This window comes from Bombina bombina, chromosome 1 (genome assembly GCF_027579735.1).
Source record: "Bombina bombina isolate aBomBom1 chromosome 1, aBomBom1.pri, whole genome shotgun sequence".
Taxonomy (NCBI): Eukaryota; Metazoa; Chordata; class Amphibia; order Anura; family Bombinatoridae; genus Bombina; species Bombina bombina.
This window is the reverse complement of record NC_069499.1, coordinates 1,026,035,537-1,026,053,061: the sequence shown is the minus strand read 5'-3', so window position 1 is coordinate 1,026,053,061 and position 17,525 is coordinate 1,026,035,537. Positions and strand designations below refer to the sequence as shown.

The following is a 17,525-nucleotide window of genomic DNA, read 5'->3' as shown; positions in this document are numbered from 1 at the left end:
GCCCTGCCCCTGTTCCTCCCTTGGAACTGGGTGGATCACTCCCATAACCAGTAGGTCTTGAACACAACATAAGAATGCCTCTCTCTTTATCTGGTTAACAGATAATTGTGAGAGATGAAATCTCCCCTTTGGAGATGAAGCTTTGAAGTCCAGAGGATATCCCTGGGAAACAATCTCTAATGCCCAGGGATCCTGAACGTCTCTTGCCCAAGCCTGGGCGAAGAGAGAAAGTCTGCCCCCTACTAGATCCGGTCCCGGATCGGGGGCTACTCCTTCATGCTGTCTTAGAGGCAACCGCAGGTTTCTTGGCCTGCTTCCCCTTGTTCCAAGCCTGGTTAGGTCTCCAGACTGGTTTGGAATGGGCGAAATTTCCCTCTTGTTTTGCATTAGAGGAAACTGAAGCTGTGCCACTCTTGAAGTTTCGAAAGGAATGAAAATTATTCTGTTTGGTCCTTAACTTATTGGACCTATCCTGAGGAAGGGCGTGACCTTTTCCTCCAGTAATATCAGAAATGATCTCCTTCAGACTAGGCCCGAATAGGGTCTGTCCCTTGAAGGGGATGTTAAGAAGCTTAGACTTTGAAGTAACGTCTGCTGACCAGGACTTAAGCCATAGCGCCTTACGCGCCAAAATGGCAAAACCTGAATTCTTAGCCGTTAGCTTGGCTAAATGAAAAATGGCGTCAGAAATAAAGGAGTTAGCTAACTTAAGAGCTTTAATCCTGTCTAGAATATCGTCTAGCGGGGTCTCTACCTGTAGAGCCTCCTCAAGAGACTCAAACCAAAAAGCCGCTGCAGCAGTAACTGGGGCAATGCATGCAAGAGGCTGGAGAATAAAACCTTGATGTATAAAAAATTTCTTAAGGAGACCCTCCAATTTTTTATCCATAGGATCTAGGAAAGCACAACTGTCCTCGACGGGGATAGTTGTACACTTAGCTAGGGTAGAGACTGCTCCCTCCACCTTAGGAACCGTCTGCCACGAGTCCCGTATGGCAGCATCTATGGGAAACATCTTTTTGAAAGCAGGAGGTGGAGAGAACGGCACACCTGGTCTATCCCATTCCTCAGTGTAAACAGGAACTGCAAAGTATTTGTCCATTTTACACAATTTCTCTGGAACCACAATGGGGTCACAGTCATCCAGAGTCGTTAAAACCTCCCTAAGCAATAAGCGGAGGTGTTCAAGCTTAAATTTAAACGCTGTCATTTCAGAATCAGACTGAAGTAACGCCTTCCCTGAGTCTGAAATGTCACCCACAGATAGAAGCTCACCTGCCTCGGCTTCTGAGTATTGTGAGGGTATATCGGACACAGGCATTAAAGCGTCAGAAAGCTCTGTATTAGTTCTAGCCCCAGAGCTGTCTCGCTTTCCTTGTAGCCCTGGCAGTTTGGAGAATACCTCTGAGAGGGTAGCATTCATAACTGCCGCCATGTCCTGTAAGGTAAAAGAATTAGACGCGCTAGATGTACTTGGCGTCACTTGAGCGGGAGTTATAGGTTCTGACACATGGGGAGAGCTAGATGGCATAATATCCCTCTTTTCAGTCAGAGAATCCCCTGGAGATAAATCTTTAAGCGCCATAATATGGTCCTTATAGTTTATAGAAATATCAGTACATTTGGTACACATTCTAAGAGGGGGTTCCACCATGGCTTCAAAACATATTGAACAAGGAGTTTCCTCTATGTCAGACATGTTTAACAGACTAGTAATGAGACAAGCAAGCTTGGAAAACACTTTAATAAAGGTGAAACAGCAATTAAACAAAAACGTTACTGTGCCTTTAAGAGAAAAAAACTAGCACTTAAACTGCAAAACAGTGTAAAAATACAGTTAAGTCTTTGAAATTTTTACAGTGTGTGTAAGGGGCTAAAGCAACATTGCACCCACTTGCAAATAGATGATTAACCCCTTAGGCCCCAAACCGGATTGAAAAACATTAAAAAATGTTAAAAGTCAATTGAGCACCTTGCCACAGCTCTGCTGAGGCTCCTGCCTGCCCTCAAATACGATTTTGTGCAGAAATAACCCCTTTGAAATGGTCCTCAGATGCCAGAGGAAACCTCTAGGGAAGCTGGATGTCTCTGTCTGAATTAAAACTGCAGTTAGAGTGCTAAAATAGGCCCCTCCCACCATGTACTGGATGTTAGAAGGGCCTTAAGAAAATACTCCTAGGAGCATCTGACTAGCCATGTGGAAACTAGGCCCCAAATAAAGAGTTATCTGCCTCAGAGAAAAAAACGTCCTATTTTTGAATTCATGTAAACGTTTAACTGTCACTAAGTAATAAGAGTATTACCCTGTTTTGTAAGCATGATCCCAGTCACTGTTAAATCACTGCATCAGGCTTACCTCAAATACACAAGGCTCTGTCAGCATTTTCTAGAACTTATTCATCTCTGTAGAAATAAAAATACTGAACATACCTCAAAGCAGGTAATCTGCAGACCGTTCCCCCAACTGAAGTTTTCCCATATTCTTCAGTTATGTGTGAGAACAGCAATGGACCTTAGTTACAAACCGCTAAGATCATCAAACCTCCAGGTAGAATTCTTCTTCTAATTTCTGCCTGAGAGTAAAACAGTACAACGCCGGTACTGTTTAAAAATAAACTTTTGATTGAAGGTAAAACTACACTAAGTCACCACATATCTCTTGATACTTCCTTTCTTGTCGAGAGTTGCAAGAGAATGACTGGGAGTGGCAGTTAGGGGAGGAGCTATATAGACAGCTCTGCTGTGGGTGTCCTCTTGCAACTTCCTGTTGGGAAGGAGAATATCCCACGAGTAATGGATGAACCCGTGGACTGGATACACCTTACAAGAGAAAGTAGTTTAATGTCCAAAGAATGCATAGGCTCAAATGGAGGAGCCTGTAAGCCTTCAAAACCAAATTAAGACTCCAATGAGGAGAAATTGATTTAATGACGGGCTTAATACGAACTAAAGCCTGTACAAAACAGTGAATATCAGGAAGATTAGCAATCATTCTATGAAATAAAACAGAAAGGGCAGAGATGTGTCCCTTCAAGGAACTTGCAGACAAACCCTTATCCAAACCATCCTGAAGAAACTGTAGAATTCTAGGAATTCTGAAAGAATGCCAAGAAAATTTATGAGAAGAACACCAGGAAATGTAGGTCTTCCAAACTCGATAATAAATCTTCCTAGAGACAGATTTACGAGCTTGTAACATAGTATTAATTACTGAGTCAGAGAAACCTCTATGACTTAGTACTAAGCGTTCAATTTCCATACCTTCAAATTTAATTATTTGAGATCCTGATGGAAAAACGAACCTTGAGACAGAAGGTCCGGCCTTAACGGAAGTGGCCAAGGTTGGCAACTGGACATCCGAACAAGATCCGCATACCAAAACCTGTGTGGCCACGCTGGAGCCACCAGCAACACAAACGATTGTTCAATGATGATTTTGGATATCACTCTTGGAAGAAGAACTAGAAGCGGAAAAAAGTAAGCAGGATGATAACACCAAGGAAGTGTCAGCGCATCCACTGCTTCCACCTGAACATCCCTGGACCTGGACAGGTATCTGGGAAGTTTCTTGTTTAGATGAGAGGCCATGAGATCTATCTCTGGAAGATCCCACATCTGAACAATCTGAGAAAACACATCTGGATGGAGGGACCACTCCCCTGGATGTAAAGTCTGACGGCTGAGATAATCCGACTCCCAATTGTCTACACCTGGGATATGCACCTCAGAGATTAGACAGGAGCTGGATTCCGCCCAAGCAAGTATCTGAGATACTTCTTTCATTGCTTGGGGACTGTGAGTCCCACCCTGATGATTGGCATATGCCACAGTTGTGATATTATCTGTCTGAAAGCAAATGAACTGTTCTCTCTTCAACAGAGGCCAAAACTGAAGAGCCCTGAAAATTGCACGGAGTTCTAAAATATTGATTGGTAATCTCGCCTCTTGAGATTTCCAAACCCCTTGTGCTGTCAGAGATCCCCAAACAGCTCCCCAACCTGAAAGACTTGCGTCTGTAGTGATCACAGTCCAGGTTGGCTGAACAAAGGAGGACCCTTGAACTAAACGATGGTAATTTAACCACCATGTCAGAGAGTGTCGAATATTGGGATTTAAGGATATTATCTGTGATATCTTTGTATACTCCCTGCACCATTGATTCGACATGCAAAGCTGGAGAGGTCTCATGTGAAAACGAGCAAAAGGAATCGCGTCCGATGCTGCAGTCATGAGGCCTAAAACTTCCATGCACATAGCCAATGAAGGGAATGACAAACTGAAGGTGCCGACAGGCTGCAACCAATGTCAAATGTCTCTTGTCTGTTAGAGACAGAGTCATGGACACCGAATCTAACTGGAAACCTAAAAAGGTGACCCTTGTCTGAGGAATTAAGAAACTTTTTGGTAAATTGATCCTCCAACCATGTCTTTGAAGAAACAACACTAGTTGATTTGTGTGAGATTCTGCAGAACGTAAAGACTGAGCTAGTACCAAGATATCGTCCAAAAAAGGAAACACTGCAATACCCTGCTCTCTGATTACAGAGAGTAGGGCACCTAGAACCTTGGAAAAGACTCTTGAAGCTGTTGCTAGGCCAAATGGAAGAGCAACAAATTGGTAATGCTTGTCTAGAAAAGAGAATCTCAGGAACTGATAATGTTCTGGATGAATCGGAATATGAAGGTATGCATCCTGCAAGTCTATTGTAGACATATAATGTCTTTGCTGAACAAAAGGCAGAATAGTCCTTATAGTCACCATCTTGAAAGTTGGTACTCTTACATAGCGATTCAAAATTTTCAGATCCAGAACTGGTCTGAATGAATTTTCCTTATTTGGGACAATGAATAGATTTGAAAAAAAACCCAGACCCTGTTCCTGAAAAGGAACCGGCATGATTACCTCTGAAGACTCCAGGTCTGAAACACACTTCAGGAAAACCTGAGCTTTTACTGGATCTGCTGGGATACGTGAGAGAAAGAAACTTCTCACAGGAGGTCTTACTCTGAATCCTATTCGATACCCTTGAGAGACAATGCTCTGAATCCATTGATTTTGGACAGAATTTATCCAAAAATCCTTGAAAAACCTTAATCTGCCCCCTACCAGGTGAGCTGGAATGAGGGCCGCACCTTCATGCGGACTTAGGGGCTGACTTTGGATTCTTAAATGGCTTGGATTTATTCCAATTTGAGGAAGGCTTCCAATTTGAAGCAGATTCCTTGGGGGAAGGATTAGATTTTTGTTCCTTATTTTGACGAAAGGAACGAAAACGGTTAGAAGCCTTAGATTTACCTTTAGGCTTTTATCCTGAGGCAAAAAAAACCCTTTTCCTCCAGTAACAGTTGAAATAATAGAATCCAACTGAGAACCAAATAAATTATTACCTTGGAAACAAAGAGATAATAATCTAGATTTAGATGTCATATCAGCATTCCAAGATTTAAGCCACAAAGCTCTTCTAGCTAAAATAGCTAAAGACATGGCTCTAACATCAATTTTGATAATATAAAAAATGGCATCACAAATAAAATGATTAGCATGTTGCAGTAAACAAATAATGTTAGATATGTCAGAATCCAACTCTTGTTGCGCTAAATTCTCCAACCAAAAAGTTGATGCAGCCGCAACATCAGCCAAAGAAATTGCAGGCCTGAGAAGATTACCTGAATATAAATAGGCTTTCCTTAGATAGGATTCAAGTTTCCTATCTAAAGGATCTTCAAACGAAGTACTGTCTTCCATAGGAATAGTGGTACGTTTAGCAAGAGTAGAAATAGCCCCATCAACTTTGGGGATTTTTTCCCAAAACTCTATAGAAATTGCTGGTAAAGATACAATTTTTTAAACCTTGAAGAAGGAATAAAAGGAGTACCTGGCTTATTCCATTCCTTAGAAATTATATCAGAAACAACATCAGGAATAGGAAAAACCTCTGGAGTAACCACAGGAGGTTTAAAAACAGCATTTAAACGCTTACTAGTCTTAATATCAGGAGGACTAGCTTCCTCAATATCCAGACTAATTAACACTTCTTTTAATAAAGAACGAATATACTCTATTTTAAACAAATAAGTAGATTTGTCAGTGTCAATATCTGAGGAAGGATCTTCTGAATCAGATAGATCCTCATCAGAGGAGGATAAATCATTATGTTGCCGGTCATTTGAATATATATATATGTATTTATAGGCATTTTGAGGTTTGGGAAACTTTGCCCCTCCTGGTAGGATTGTATATCCCATACGTCACTAGCTCATGGACTCTTGCCAATTACATGAAAGAAAGAAACTTTTGCTTGAAGAATCTTCTTCCACACACCTAAACTTTACCACCTCCTTACTCTTAACGTAGGCAAAGATAATGACTGGGGTTGGAGGGAAGGGAGGTGATATTTAACAGCTTTGCTGTGGTGCTCTTTGTCGCCTCCTGCTGGGCAGGAGTGATAATCCCAATAGTAATTAGAGATGATCCGTGGAGTCACCGTGTCATTAGAAAGAAATCTGTTTAAACAATAATGGTTTCAAAACATATATTCAGAAGGTATATGTCAGATTTGTTTCCACAAGTCATAAATAAACTCCCTTACTTGGTCAGAAAGTATTCTCACTTCCTCTAAAACAGAATGAGCTGGACGGCTTCGCTCACGACCCCTCGTGAATGGAACAATGCAATAGGTGCACATGTTGTCACATCCTCGCATGATGGAGCTACAGTGGAAAATGATGAGGGAACTCATGTCACAGTGCGCTACAGCTAATCATACAAAAGCACAGTCAAAACCTTAAAGTAGAATATGCTTTTTTACTTAGGAGCTGCTAAAAAAATTTTTTTTACTAGGAAGGAGTAAAGATCGTTGCTTCAGCTCCTGGGTACTGCTTGCTGATTGGTGGCTAAATGCAGCCACCAATCAGCAAGCGCTACCCAGGGTGCTAAACGTAAAATGGGCCAACTCGTAAACTTACATTCCTGCTTTTTCAAATAAAGATACCAAGAGAACGAAGAAAAATTTATAATAGGAGTAAATTAGAAAATCGCTTAAAATTGCATGCTCTATCTGAATCATAAAAGAAAAAAATTGCGGTTCAGTATCCCTTTAACCCCTTAATGACCACAGCACTTTTCCATTTTCTGTCCGTTTGGGACCAAGGCTATTTTTACATTATTGCGGTGTTTGTGTTTAGCTGTAATTTTCCTCTTACTCATTTACTGTACCCACACATATTATATACCGTTTTTCTCGCCATTAAATGAACTTTCAAAAGATACCATTATTTTCATCATATCTTATAACTTGCTATATAAAAAAATACATTAGTTACACATCTACAACCACCAAAAAACACCCATGCTAAATAGATTCTAAATTTTGTCCTGAGTTTAGAAATACCCAATGTTTACATGTTCTTTGCTTTTTTGCAAGTTATAGGGCAATAAATACAAGTAGCACTTTGCTATTTCCAAACCACTTTTTTTCAAAATTTGCGCTAGTTACATTGGGACACTGATATCTTTCAGGAATCCCTGAATATCCCTTGACATGTATATATTTTTTTTTAGAAGACATCCCAAAGTATTGACCTAGGCCCATTTTGGAATATTTCATGCCACCATTTCACCGCCAAATGTGATAAAAAAAAAAAAAAAAAATCACTTTTTCACAAACTTTAGGTTTGTCACTGAAATTATTTACAAACAACTTATGCAATTATGGCATAAATGGTTGTAAATGCTTCTCTGGGATCCCCTTTGATCATAAATAGCAAGACATATATGGCTTTGGCTTTGCTTTTTGGTAATTAGAAGGCCACTAAAAGCCACTGCGCACCACACGTGTATTATGCCCAGCAGTGAAGGGGTTAATTAGGGAGCATGTAGGGAGCTTCTAGCGTTAATTTTAACTTCAGTGTAGTATAGTAGACAACCCCAATATTGATCTAGGCCCATTTTGGTATATTTCATGACACCATTTCATCGCCAAATGCGATCAAATTAAAAAAAGTTACATTTTTCACAATTTTAGGTTTCTCACTGAAATTATTTACAAACAACTTATGCAATTATGGCATAAATGGTTGTAAATGCTACTCTGGGATCCCCTTTGTTCATAAAATAGCAGACATATATGGCTTTGGCTTTGCTTTTTGGTAATTAGAAGTTTGCTAAATGCCACTGCGCACCACATGTGTATTATGCCCAGCAGTGAAGGGGTTAATTAGGGAGCATGTAGGGAGTTTGTAGGGTTAATTTTAGCTTTAGTGTAGTGTAGTAGATAACCCAAAGCATTGGTCTAGGCCCATTTTGGTATATTTCATGCCACCATTTCACCGCCAAAAGCGATCAAATAAAAAAAATGGTTAACTTTTTCACAAACTTTAGGTTTCTCACTGAAATTATTTACAAACAGCTTGTGCAATTATGGCACAAATGGTTGTAAATGCTTCCCTGGGATCCCCTTTGATCAGAAATAGCAGACATATATGGCTTTGGCGTTGCTTTTTGGTAATTAGAAGGCCGCTAAATGCCGCTGCGCATCACACGTGTATTATGGCTAGCAGTGAAGGGGTTAATTAGGTAGTTTGTAGGGAGCCTGCAGGGTTAATTTTAACTTTAGTGTAGTGTAGAGATCAGCCTCCCACCTAACACATCACACTCCCTGATCCCTTCCAAACAGCTTCCTTCCCTCCCCCACAATTGTCCCTGCCATCTTTAGTACTGGCAGAAAGTCTGCCAGTACTAAAATAAAAGGTATCTTTGTTTTTTTTTAGCATATTTACATATGCTGCTGTGTAGAATCCCCCCTTAGCCCCCAACCTCCCTGATCCCCCCAAACAGCTCTTTAACCCTCCCCCTCTGCCTTATTGGGGGCCATCTTGGGTACTGGCAGCTGTCTGCCAGTACCCAGTTTGCAGAAATTTTTTTTTTTTTATTATTTTTCACCCCATTTTCACCCCTTTTCTCTCACTATTCACTTAAAATTTTCTGTAGTGTAGCGGTGGTTTCCACCCGCTCCCTCCTCGTGCACGCGCCCCCACCCGCCTCCCCATGTATGCGTCCGTGCGCGCCCCTGGATATCCCCGCCCACGATCCCGCCCCCCTCCACATCACAAGGCCCATTGATGGCCGCCACCCGCCTCCCACACCGGCTCCCACCCACCAATGATACCGGCCATCGATGTCCGGTGCAGAGAGGGCCACAGAGTGGCTCTATCTGCATAGGATGGCTAAAAAAGGTTAATGCAGGATGCCTCGATAGAGGCATCACTGCAATAACTGGAAAGCAGCTGGAAGCGAGCAGAATCAGGCGTTAACTGTATTTTTTTTGAGGACGTACCCTGCACGTCCTCGGTCATTAAGGGGTTAATGTATCTTTTATCTTCACACATTCCTAGTAAAAAAAGATGCTTAAAGGGACACTCAAGTCAAAAACACAATTTATGCTTACCTGATAAATTTATTTCTCTTGTGGTGTATCCAGTCCACGGAACATCCATTACTTGTGGGATATTCTCATTCCCAACAGGAAGTTGAAAGAGGACACCCACAGCAGAGCTGTTATACAGCTCCTCCCCTCACTACCATATCCAGTCATTCGACCGAAAACAAGCAGAGAAAGGAGAAACCATAGGGTGCAGTGGTGACTGTAGTTTAAATTTAAAAATACCTGCCTTAAAATGACAGGGCGGGCCGTGGACTGGATACACCACAAGAGAAATACATTTATCAGTTAAGCATAAATTGTGTTTTCTCTTGTAAGGTGTATCCAGTCCACGGATCATCCATTACTTGTGGGATACCAATACCAAAGCTAAAGTACACGGATGAAGGGAGGGACAAGGCAGGTACTTAAACGGAAGGTACCACTGCCTGTAAAACCTCTCTCCCAAAAATAGCCTCCGAAGAAGCAAAAGTATCAAATTTGTAAAATTTTGAAAAAGTATGAAGCGAAGACCAAGTCGCCGCCTTGCAAATCTGTTCAACAGAAGCCTCATTTTTAAAGGCCCAAGTGGAAGCCACAGCTCTAGTGGAATGAGCTGTAATCCTTTCAGGAGGCTGCTGTCCAGCAGTCTCATAGGCTAAGCGGATTATGCTTCTTAGCCAAAAAGAAAGAGAGGTTGCCGAAGCCTTTTGACCTCTCCTCTGTCCAGAGTAGACAACAAACAAAGAAGATGTTTGACGAAAATCTTTAGTAGCTTGTAAGTAAAACTTTAAAGCACGAACCACGTCCAGATTATGTAATAGACGTTCCTTCTTCGAAGAAGGATTAGGACACAAGGATGGAACAACAATCTCTTGATTGATATTCTTGTTAGATACCACCTTAGGTAAAAACCCAGGTTTGGTACGCAGGACTACCTTATCAGAATGAAAAATCAGATAAGGAGAATCACATTGTAAGGCAGATAACTCGGAGACTCTACGAGCCCAGGAAATAGCTACCAAAAAAAGGACTTTCCAAGATAAAAGTTTGATATCTATGGAATGAAGAGGTTCAAACGGAACTCCTTGAAGAACCTTAAGAACCAAATTTAAGCTCCATGGTGGAGCAACAGGTTTAAACACAGGCTTGATTCTGACTAAAGCCTGACAAAATGCCTGAACGTCTGGAACATCTGCCAGACGCTTGTGTAAAAGAATAGACAGAGCAGAAATCTGTCCCTTTAAGGAACTAGCTGACAAACCTTTTTCCAAGCCTTCTTGGAGAAAAGATAATATCCTAGGAATCCTGACCTTACTCCATGAGTAACCCTTGGATTCACACCAATAAAGATATTTACGCCATATCTTATGGTAAATTTTCCTGGTGACAGGCTTTCGTGCCTGTATTAAGGTATCAATGACTGACTCGGAGAAGCCACGCTTCGATAAAATCAAGCGTTCAATCTCCATGCAGTCAGTCTCAGAGAAATTAGATTTGGATGGTGGAAAGGACCCTGAAGTAGGCAGAGTCCATGGTGGAAAGGATGACATGTCCACTAGATCTGCATACCAGGTCCTGCGTTGCCACGCAGGCGCTATTAAAATTACTGATGCTCTCTCCTGCTTGATCTTGGCAATCAGTCGAGGGAGCAGAGGAAACGGTGGAAACACATAAGCCAGGTTGAAAGACCAGGGCACTGCCAGAGCATCTATCAGCGTCGCCCTGGGGTCCCTGGACCTGGATCCGTAACAAGGAAGCTTGGCGTTCTGTCGAGACGCCATGAGATCCAGTTCTGGTTTGCCCCAGCGATTAATCACTTGTGCAAACACCTCCGGATGGAGTTCCCACTCCCCTGGATGAAAAGTCTGTCGACTCTACACCTGGGATATGGATAGCTGATAGGTGGCAGGAGTGATTCTCCGCCCAGCGAATTATCTTTAAGACTTCTAACATCGCTTGGGAACTTCATGTTCCCCCTTGATGGTTGATGTAAGCCACAGTCGTGATGTTGTCCGACTGAAATCTGATGTACCTCAGAGTTGCTAACTGAGGCCAAGTCTGAAGAGCATTGAATATCGCTCTTAGTTCCAGAATATTTATTGGAAGGAGAGACTCCTCCTGAGTCCACGATCCCTGAGCCTTCAGGGAGTTCCAGACTGCACCCCAACCTAGAAGGCTGGCATCTGTTGTTACAATTGTCCAATCTGGCCTGCGAAAGGTCATACCTTTGAACAGATGGACCCGAGATAGCCACCAGAGAAGAGAATGCCTGGTCTCTTGGTCCAGATTCAGTTGAGGGGACAAATCTGTGTAATCCCCGTTCCACTGACTGAGCATGCATATTTGCTGCGGTCTGAGATGTAAGCGTGCAAACGGCACTATGTCCATTGCCGCTACCATTAAGCCGATTACTTCCATACACTGAGCCACCGAAGGGTGCGGAATGGAATGAAGAACCCGGCAGGAATTTAGAAGCTTTGATAACCTGGACTCCGTCAGGTAAATTTTCATTTCTACAGAATCTATCAGAGTCCCTAGAAAGGAAACTCTCGTGAGTGGGGATAGAGAACTCTTTTCCTCGTTCACTTTCCACCCATGCGACCTCAGAAATGCCAGTACTACGTCCGTATGAGTCTTGGCAATTTGGAAGTTTGACGCCTGTATCAGGATGTCGTCTACATAAGGGGCTACTGCTATGCCCCGCGGCCTTAGGACCGCCAGAAGGGACCCTAGAACCTTTGTGAAGATTCTTGGGGCTGTAGCTAATCCAAAGGGAAGAGCTACAAACTGGTAATGCCTGTCCAGAAAGGCAAAACTGAGAAACCGATGATGATCTTTGTGTATCGGAATGTGAAGATAAGCATCCTTTAGATCCACTGTAGTCATATATTGACCCTCCTGGATCATAGGCAGGATGGTACGGATAGTTTCCATCTTGAATGATGGAACCCTGAGGAATTTGTTTAAGATCTTTAGATCCAAAATTGGTCTGAATGTTCCCTCTTTTTTGGGAACCACAAACAGATTTGAGTAAAAACCCTGTCCTTGTTCCTCTTTTGGAACTGGATGGATCACTCCCATAACTAGGAGATCTCGTACACAGTGTAAGAATGCCTCTCTCTTTATCTGGTTTGCAGATAATTGAGAAATGTGAAATCTCCCTTTTGGGGGAGAAGCCTTGAAGTCCAGAAGATATCCCTGGGATATAATTTCCAACGCCCAGGGATCCTGAACATCTCTTGCCCATGCCTGGACGAAGAGTGAAAGTCTGCCCCCCACTAGATCCGTTACCGGATAGGGGGCCGTTCCTTCATGCTGTCTTAGAGGCAGCAGCAGGTTTTTTAGCCTGCTTACCTTTGTTCCAGGTCTGGTTTGGCCTCCAGACCGCCTTGGACTGAGCAACAGTTCCCTCTTGTCTTGCATTAGAGGGGGTTGATGCCGCACCTGCCTTGAAGTTTCGAAAGGCACGAAAATTAGACTGTTTGGCCCTGGATTTGGACCTGTCCTGAGGAAGGGCATCACCTTTTCCTCCAGTGATATCAGCAATAATCTCCTTCAAACCAGGCCCGAATAAGGTCTGCCCCTTGAAGGGAATGTTAAGCAGCTTAGATTTTGAAGTCACGTCAGCTGACCATGATTTAAGCCATAGCGCCCTGCGTGCCTGTATAGCAAAACCAGAATTCTTAGCCGTTAGTTTAGTCAAATGAACAATGGCATCAGAAACAAAAGAATTGGCTAGCTTAAGTGCCCTAAGTTTGCCAAGTATGTCATCCAATGGAGTCGCTACCTGTAAGGCCTCTTCCAGAGACTCAAACCAGACGCTGAAGGATAAAACCTTGTTGACAAAATATTTTCTTAAAGGTAACCCTCTAATTTTTTGTCCATTGGATATGAAAAAGCACAACTGTCCTCGACAGGGATAGTAGTCCGCTTTGCTAAAGTAGAAACTGCTCCCTCCACCTTAGGGACTGTCTGCCATAAGTCCCGTGTGGTGGCGTCTATAGGAAACATTTTTCTAAAATTAGGAGGGGGAGAGAACGGCACACCTGGTCTATCCCATTCCTTAGTAATAATTTCTGTAAACCTTTTAGGTATTGGAAAAACATCAGTACACACCGGCACTGCATAGTATTTATCCAGTCTACACAATTTCTCTGGCACTGCAATTGTGTCACAGTCATTCAGAGCAGCTAAAACCTCCTTAAGTAATACGCGGAGGTGTTCAAGCTTAAATTTAAATGTAGAAACATCAGAATCAGGTATTCTTCCTGAGTCAGAAACATCACCCACAGACTGAAGTTCTCCTTCCTCAGCTTCAGCATATTGTGAGGCAGTATCAGACATGGTTCTTAAAGCATCAGTATGCTCTGCATTTCGTCTAACCCCAGAGCTATCTCGCTTACCTCTAAGTTCAGGTAGTCTGGCTAATACCGCTGACAGTGTATTATCCATGACTGCCGCCATGTCTTGTAAAGTAAACGCTATAGGTGCCCTTGATGTACTTGGCGCCATTTCAGCGTGAGTCCCTTGAGCGGGAGTCAAAGGATCTGACACGTGGGGAGAGTTAGTCGGCATAACTTCCCCCTCGTCAGATTCCTCTGGTGATAAATTTTTTAAAGACAAAATATGATCTTTATTGCTTAAAGTGAAATCAGTACATTTGGTACACATTCTAAGAGGGGGTTCCACCATGGCTTTTGAACATAATGAACAAGGAGTTTCCTCTATGTCAGACATGTTTATACAGACTAGCAATGAGACTAGCAAGCTTGGAAAACACTTTAAATCAAGTTAACAAGCAAATATAAAAAACTGTACTGTGCCTTTAAGAGAAACAAATTTTGTCAAAATTTGAAAAACAGTGAAAAAAGGCAGTTACACAAACAAAATTTTTACAGTGTATGTAATAGGCTAACAGAGCATTGCACCCACTTGCAAATGGTTGATTAACCCCTTAGTTCAAAAAACGGATAAAAAAAACAACATAGACTTTTTTAACAGTCACAGCAAACTGCCACAGCTCTACTGTGGCTCCTACCTTCCCCAATAAACGTTTTTAGGCTCATTAGAGATGTCCTGTAGCATTCAGGGAACTTCTGAGGAAAACTGGATGTCTCAGTCTGTAATTTTAACTGCGCAAAAAAGCGCTAAAATAGGCCCCTCCCACTCATATATTACAACAGTGGAAGGCCTCAGGAAACTGTTTCTAGGCAAAAATAAAGCCAGCCATGTGGAAAAAATTAGGCCCCAATAAAGTTTTATCACCAAGCATATATAAAAAACGATTAAACATGCCAGCAAACGTTTTATATAGCATATCTATAAGGGTATTACCCCTGAGAGTAAGCATGATACCAGTCGTTATTAAATCACTGTATTCAGGCTTAACTTACATTTATCGGGAATCAGCAGCATTTTCTAGCATTTCCAATCCTAGAAAAAATTATAACTGCACATACCTGATAGCAGAGTAAACTGCACGCCATTCTCCCTCTGAAGTTACCTCTCTCCTCAGACATATGTGAGAACAGCAATGGATCTTAGTTACAACCTGCTAAGATCATAGAAAACTCAGGCAGATTCTTCTTCTATCTCTGCCTGAGATAAAATAGCACAACTCCGGTACTATTTAAAATAACAAACTTTTGATTGAAGTAAATAAACTAACTATTTTTCACCATTCCCTCTTACTACCTCCATGCGCGTTGAGAGTTGCAAGAGAATGACTGGATATGGTAGTGAGGGGAGGAGCTATATAACAGCTCTGCTGTGGGTGTCCTCTTGCAACTTCCTGTTGGGAATGAGAATATCCCACAAGTAATGGATGATCCGTTGTCTGGATACACCTTACAAGAGAAATAAACTTTTATGATTCAAAGTTAACAAAATCTTTTTCATAGACTTCTGATTAAGCACCACTAGGGGGGCGCAAAATACGCCAGACTATCTACCTGTCCATGTCTGTCAAGGTTTTATTATTACAATAAACCTATTTGTTCTTTATTTTCGACCTGTTGTGAAGACTTTTCCTGACATTAATTATTTTACTGTGATCTCATGAGATTTCACTTAACTCTCATGAGACTTTATAGTAAACTTCCTTAAACTGAATAGGGAAATAACATGAGTGTGCACGCTTCCTTGCCTGTCACGGGACAGACATATTGATTTGCTGCTTAAAGTCCTTTACAATGGGGTGTGAATACTTTGAGGTAAAATATCTTTCTTTTTTACATAAAGATGTTCAGGTGATATTGTCTAATCAGCTTTTTACAGCTATGCTTCACCACTTTCAAATGTTTAAACATTTGGGTATCATGGTCCTTGAAGCACACAGTACCTTTAATTAAGCAGTCAGACATATGCATTTTTATACATGTAGATAGAAATACAGGGAGACAGATAAATGCAATGTAATACTTACACAAAAGCGGATATGTTGTTTGTTGAAATTTGAGTTGGTAGGACATCAGCATAGGTCTCATCTAATGAAAGAAGCACATTAGCAGCTTGTTGTCCAGTTTCTGCCACAGCAAGAAGCCTAGGAAGGTCACGGTATGCATCAGGACCAGCTAAGATGTCCACAAGTTTCTCTTTGTCAAGGATTTCCTCTTTCAGTCGCTCAGCCATACATCCTGTATTAGAGAAAATATATACACATTGTGAAGAAAGATCCTGCTCTGTAGGCTGATGTCACTTTATAGTTATAAAATATCTTCTTTGGCAATAATGTAGAGCAGTGTAAGTCAGGGGTGCTCAACCTTGGCACTCTAGACATTTTGGAACTACATTTCCCATGATGCTCAGCCAGCTTAGTGTCATGGGAAATGATGCCTGAACATCATGAGAAATGTAGTTCCAAAACCTCTGGAGGGCCAAGGTTGAGCACCCCTGGTGTGGGTGATAAACACAACATATTAAAAGAACATGAAAGTCATAATTAAATTATAATTCAAATAGAATCTATACTATAATTGCGTTTGTTATGTCAGTCGCCGTAGGCAGTTGCCCACGCATCCTCAATGGAATGTTGGCAGCGCGAGGACAAAAGAATTCACCTGGATGCAGCAAAGCTGCATGCAGGTGAATTCCGAAAATGGCTGGGTGGTGAAAAAATCCACCGAAGGTGGATTCTTTCACCACCCTGCCATTTTCGGAATCCACTGGGATGCAGCGAAGGCAAACGGAGCATTACAAAAGCAACACCTAATCGCCCACATTAAAGTATTAAAAAAAAAAAAAAACACCGCCCGCACGAAATAACAAAAAAAAATCCTACATGAAGTATTAACTCCTAAACCGCAAAACCCCCACATCGCAATAAACCTATTTACCCTTTAAACCACCAAAGCCAACAACGCAAATAAATATTTAAATACCTAAGTACAGTACACTAACCTAACAACCCCTAACCTAATACCCCCTAACCTAACAACCCCTTACCTAACATCCCATTAAATAAACCCAAATTACCTAAACTAATATATTCTAAAGCTACAAAAAGTTAAAAAAAAATAAAGTTTACAAAAAAAAAAGGCTAACATTACAGAAAATAAAAAATCAAATTACCAAATTTAACAAAATTAAACCTAACCCCTATGAAAATAAAAAAGACCCCCCAAAATAAAAACACCCCCTACTCTAAGAATAAACTACCAGTAGCCCTTAAAAGGGCTTTTTGCAGGGTACTGCCCCAAGATAATCAGCTCTTTTCAAGAAAATACACAAAGCCCCCCCTAACAGGTTGTGCTTGGAAGAAGACTTCACCGCCTGGAACAGGACCTTCTCCGCCGAACTTTAGGAACCGTGAGTACCAACCTGGGGGTTAGACTTAGGATTTTTTAAGGTTTTTTGGGGGGGGGATTTATTTTATTTAGATTAGGGATGGGCAGAAAAAGAGCTAAATGCCCTTTTAAGGGCACTGCCCAAACAAATACCCTTTTCAGGGCAATGGGTAGTTTAGGTTTTTTAGTGTTAGGTTATTTTATTTGGGGCGGTTTACTGTTGGGGGGGCTTTGTGTATTTTCTTGAAAACGAGCTGATGCCCTGCAAAAAGCCCTTTTAAGGGCTACTGGTAGATTATTCTTAGAGTAGGGGGTGTTT

The 17,525-nt window shown here is 41.7% G+C and overlaps 1 protein-coding gene across 3 annotated transcripts in view; it reads right to left on the bottom strand.

Annotated features, from left to right (window-relative positions):
- The window catches only part of CDK5RAP1 (CDK5 regulatory subunit associated protein 1), a 240,039-nt gene that overhangs the window by 91,075 nt on the left and 131,439 nt on the right, over nt 1-17,525 (bottom strand). For all 3 annotated transcript variants that reach the window (XM_053719195.1, XM_053719152.1, XM_053719167.1), the window contains 2 exons: nt 15,847-16,057; nt 6,591-6,711 (listed from right to left, as the gene is read on the bottom strand). In XM_053719195.1, the coding sequence (XP_053575170.1) occupies nt 6,591-6,711; nt 15,847-16,057 (332 nt within the window). The remainder of the gene's footprint in view (nt 1-6,590; nt 6,712-15,846; nt 16,058-17,525) is intronic.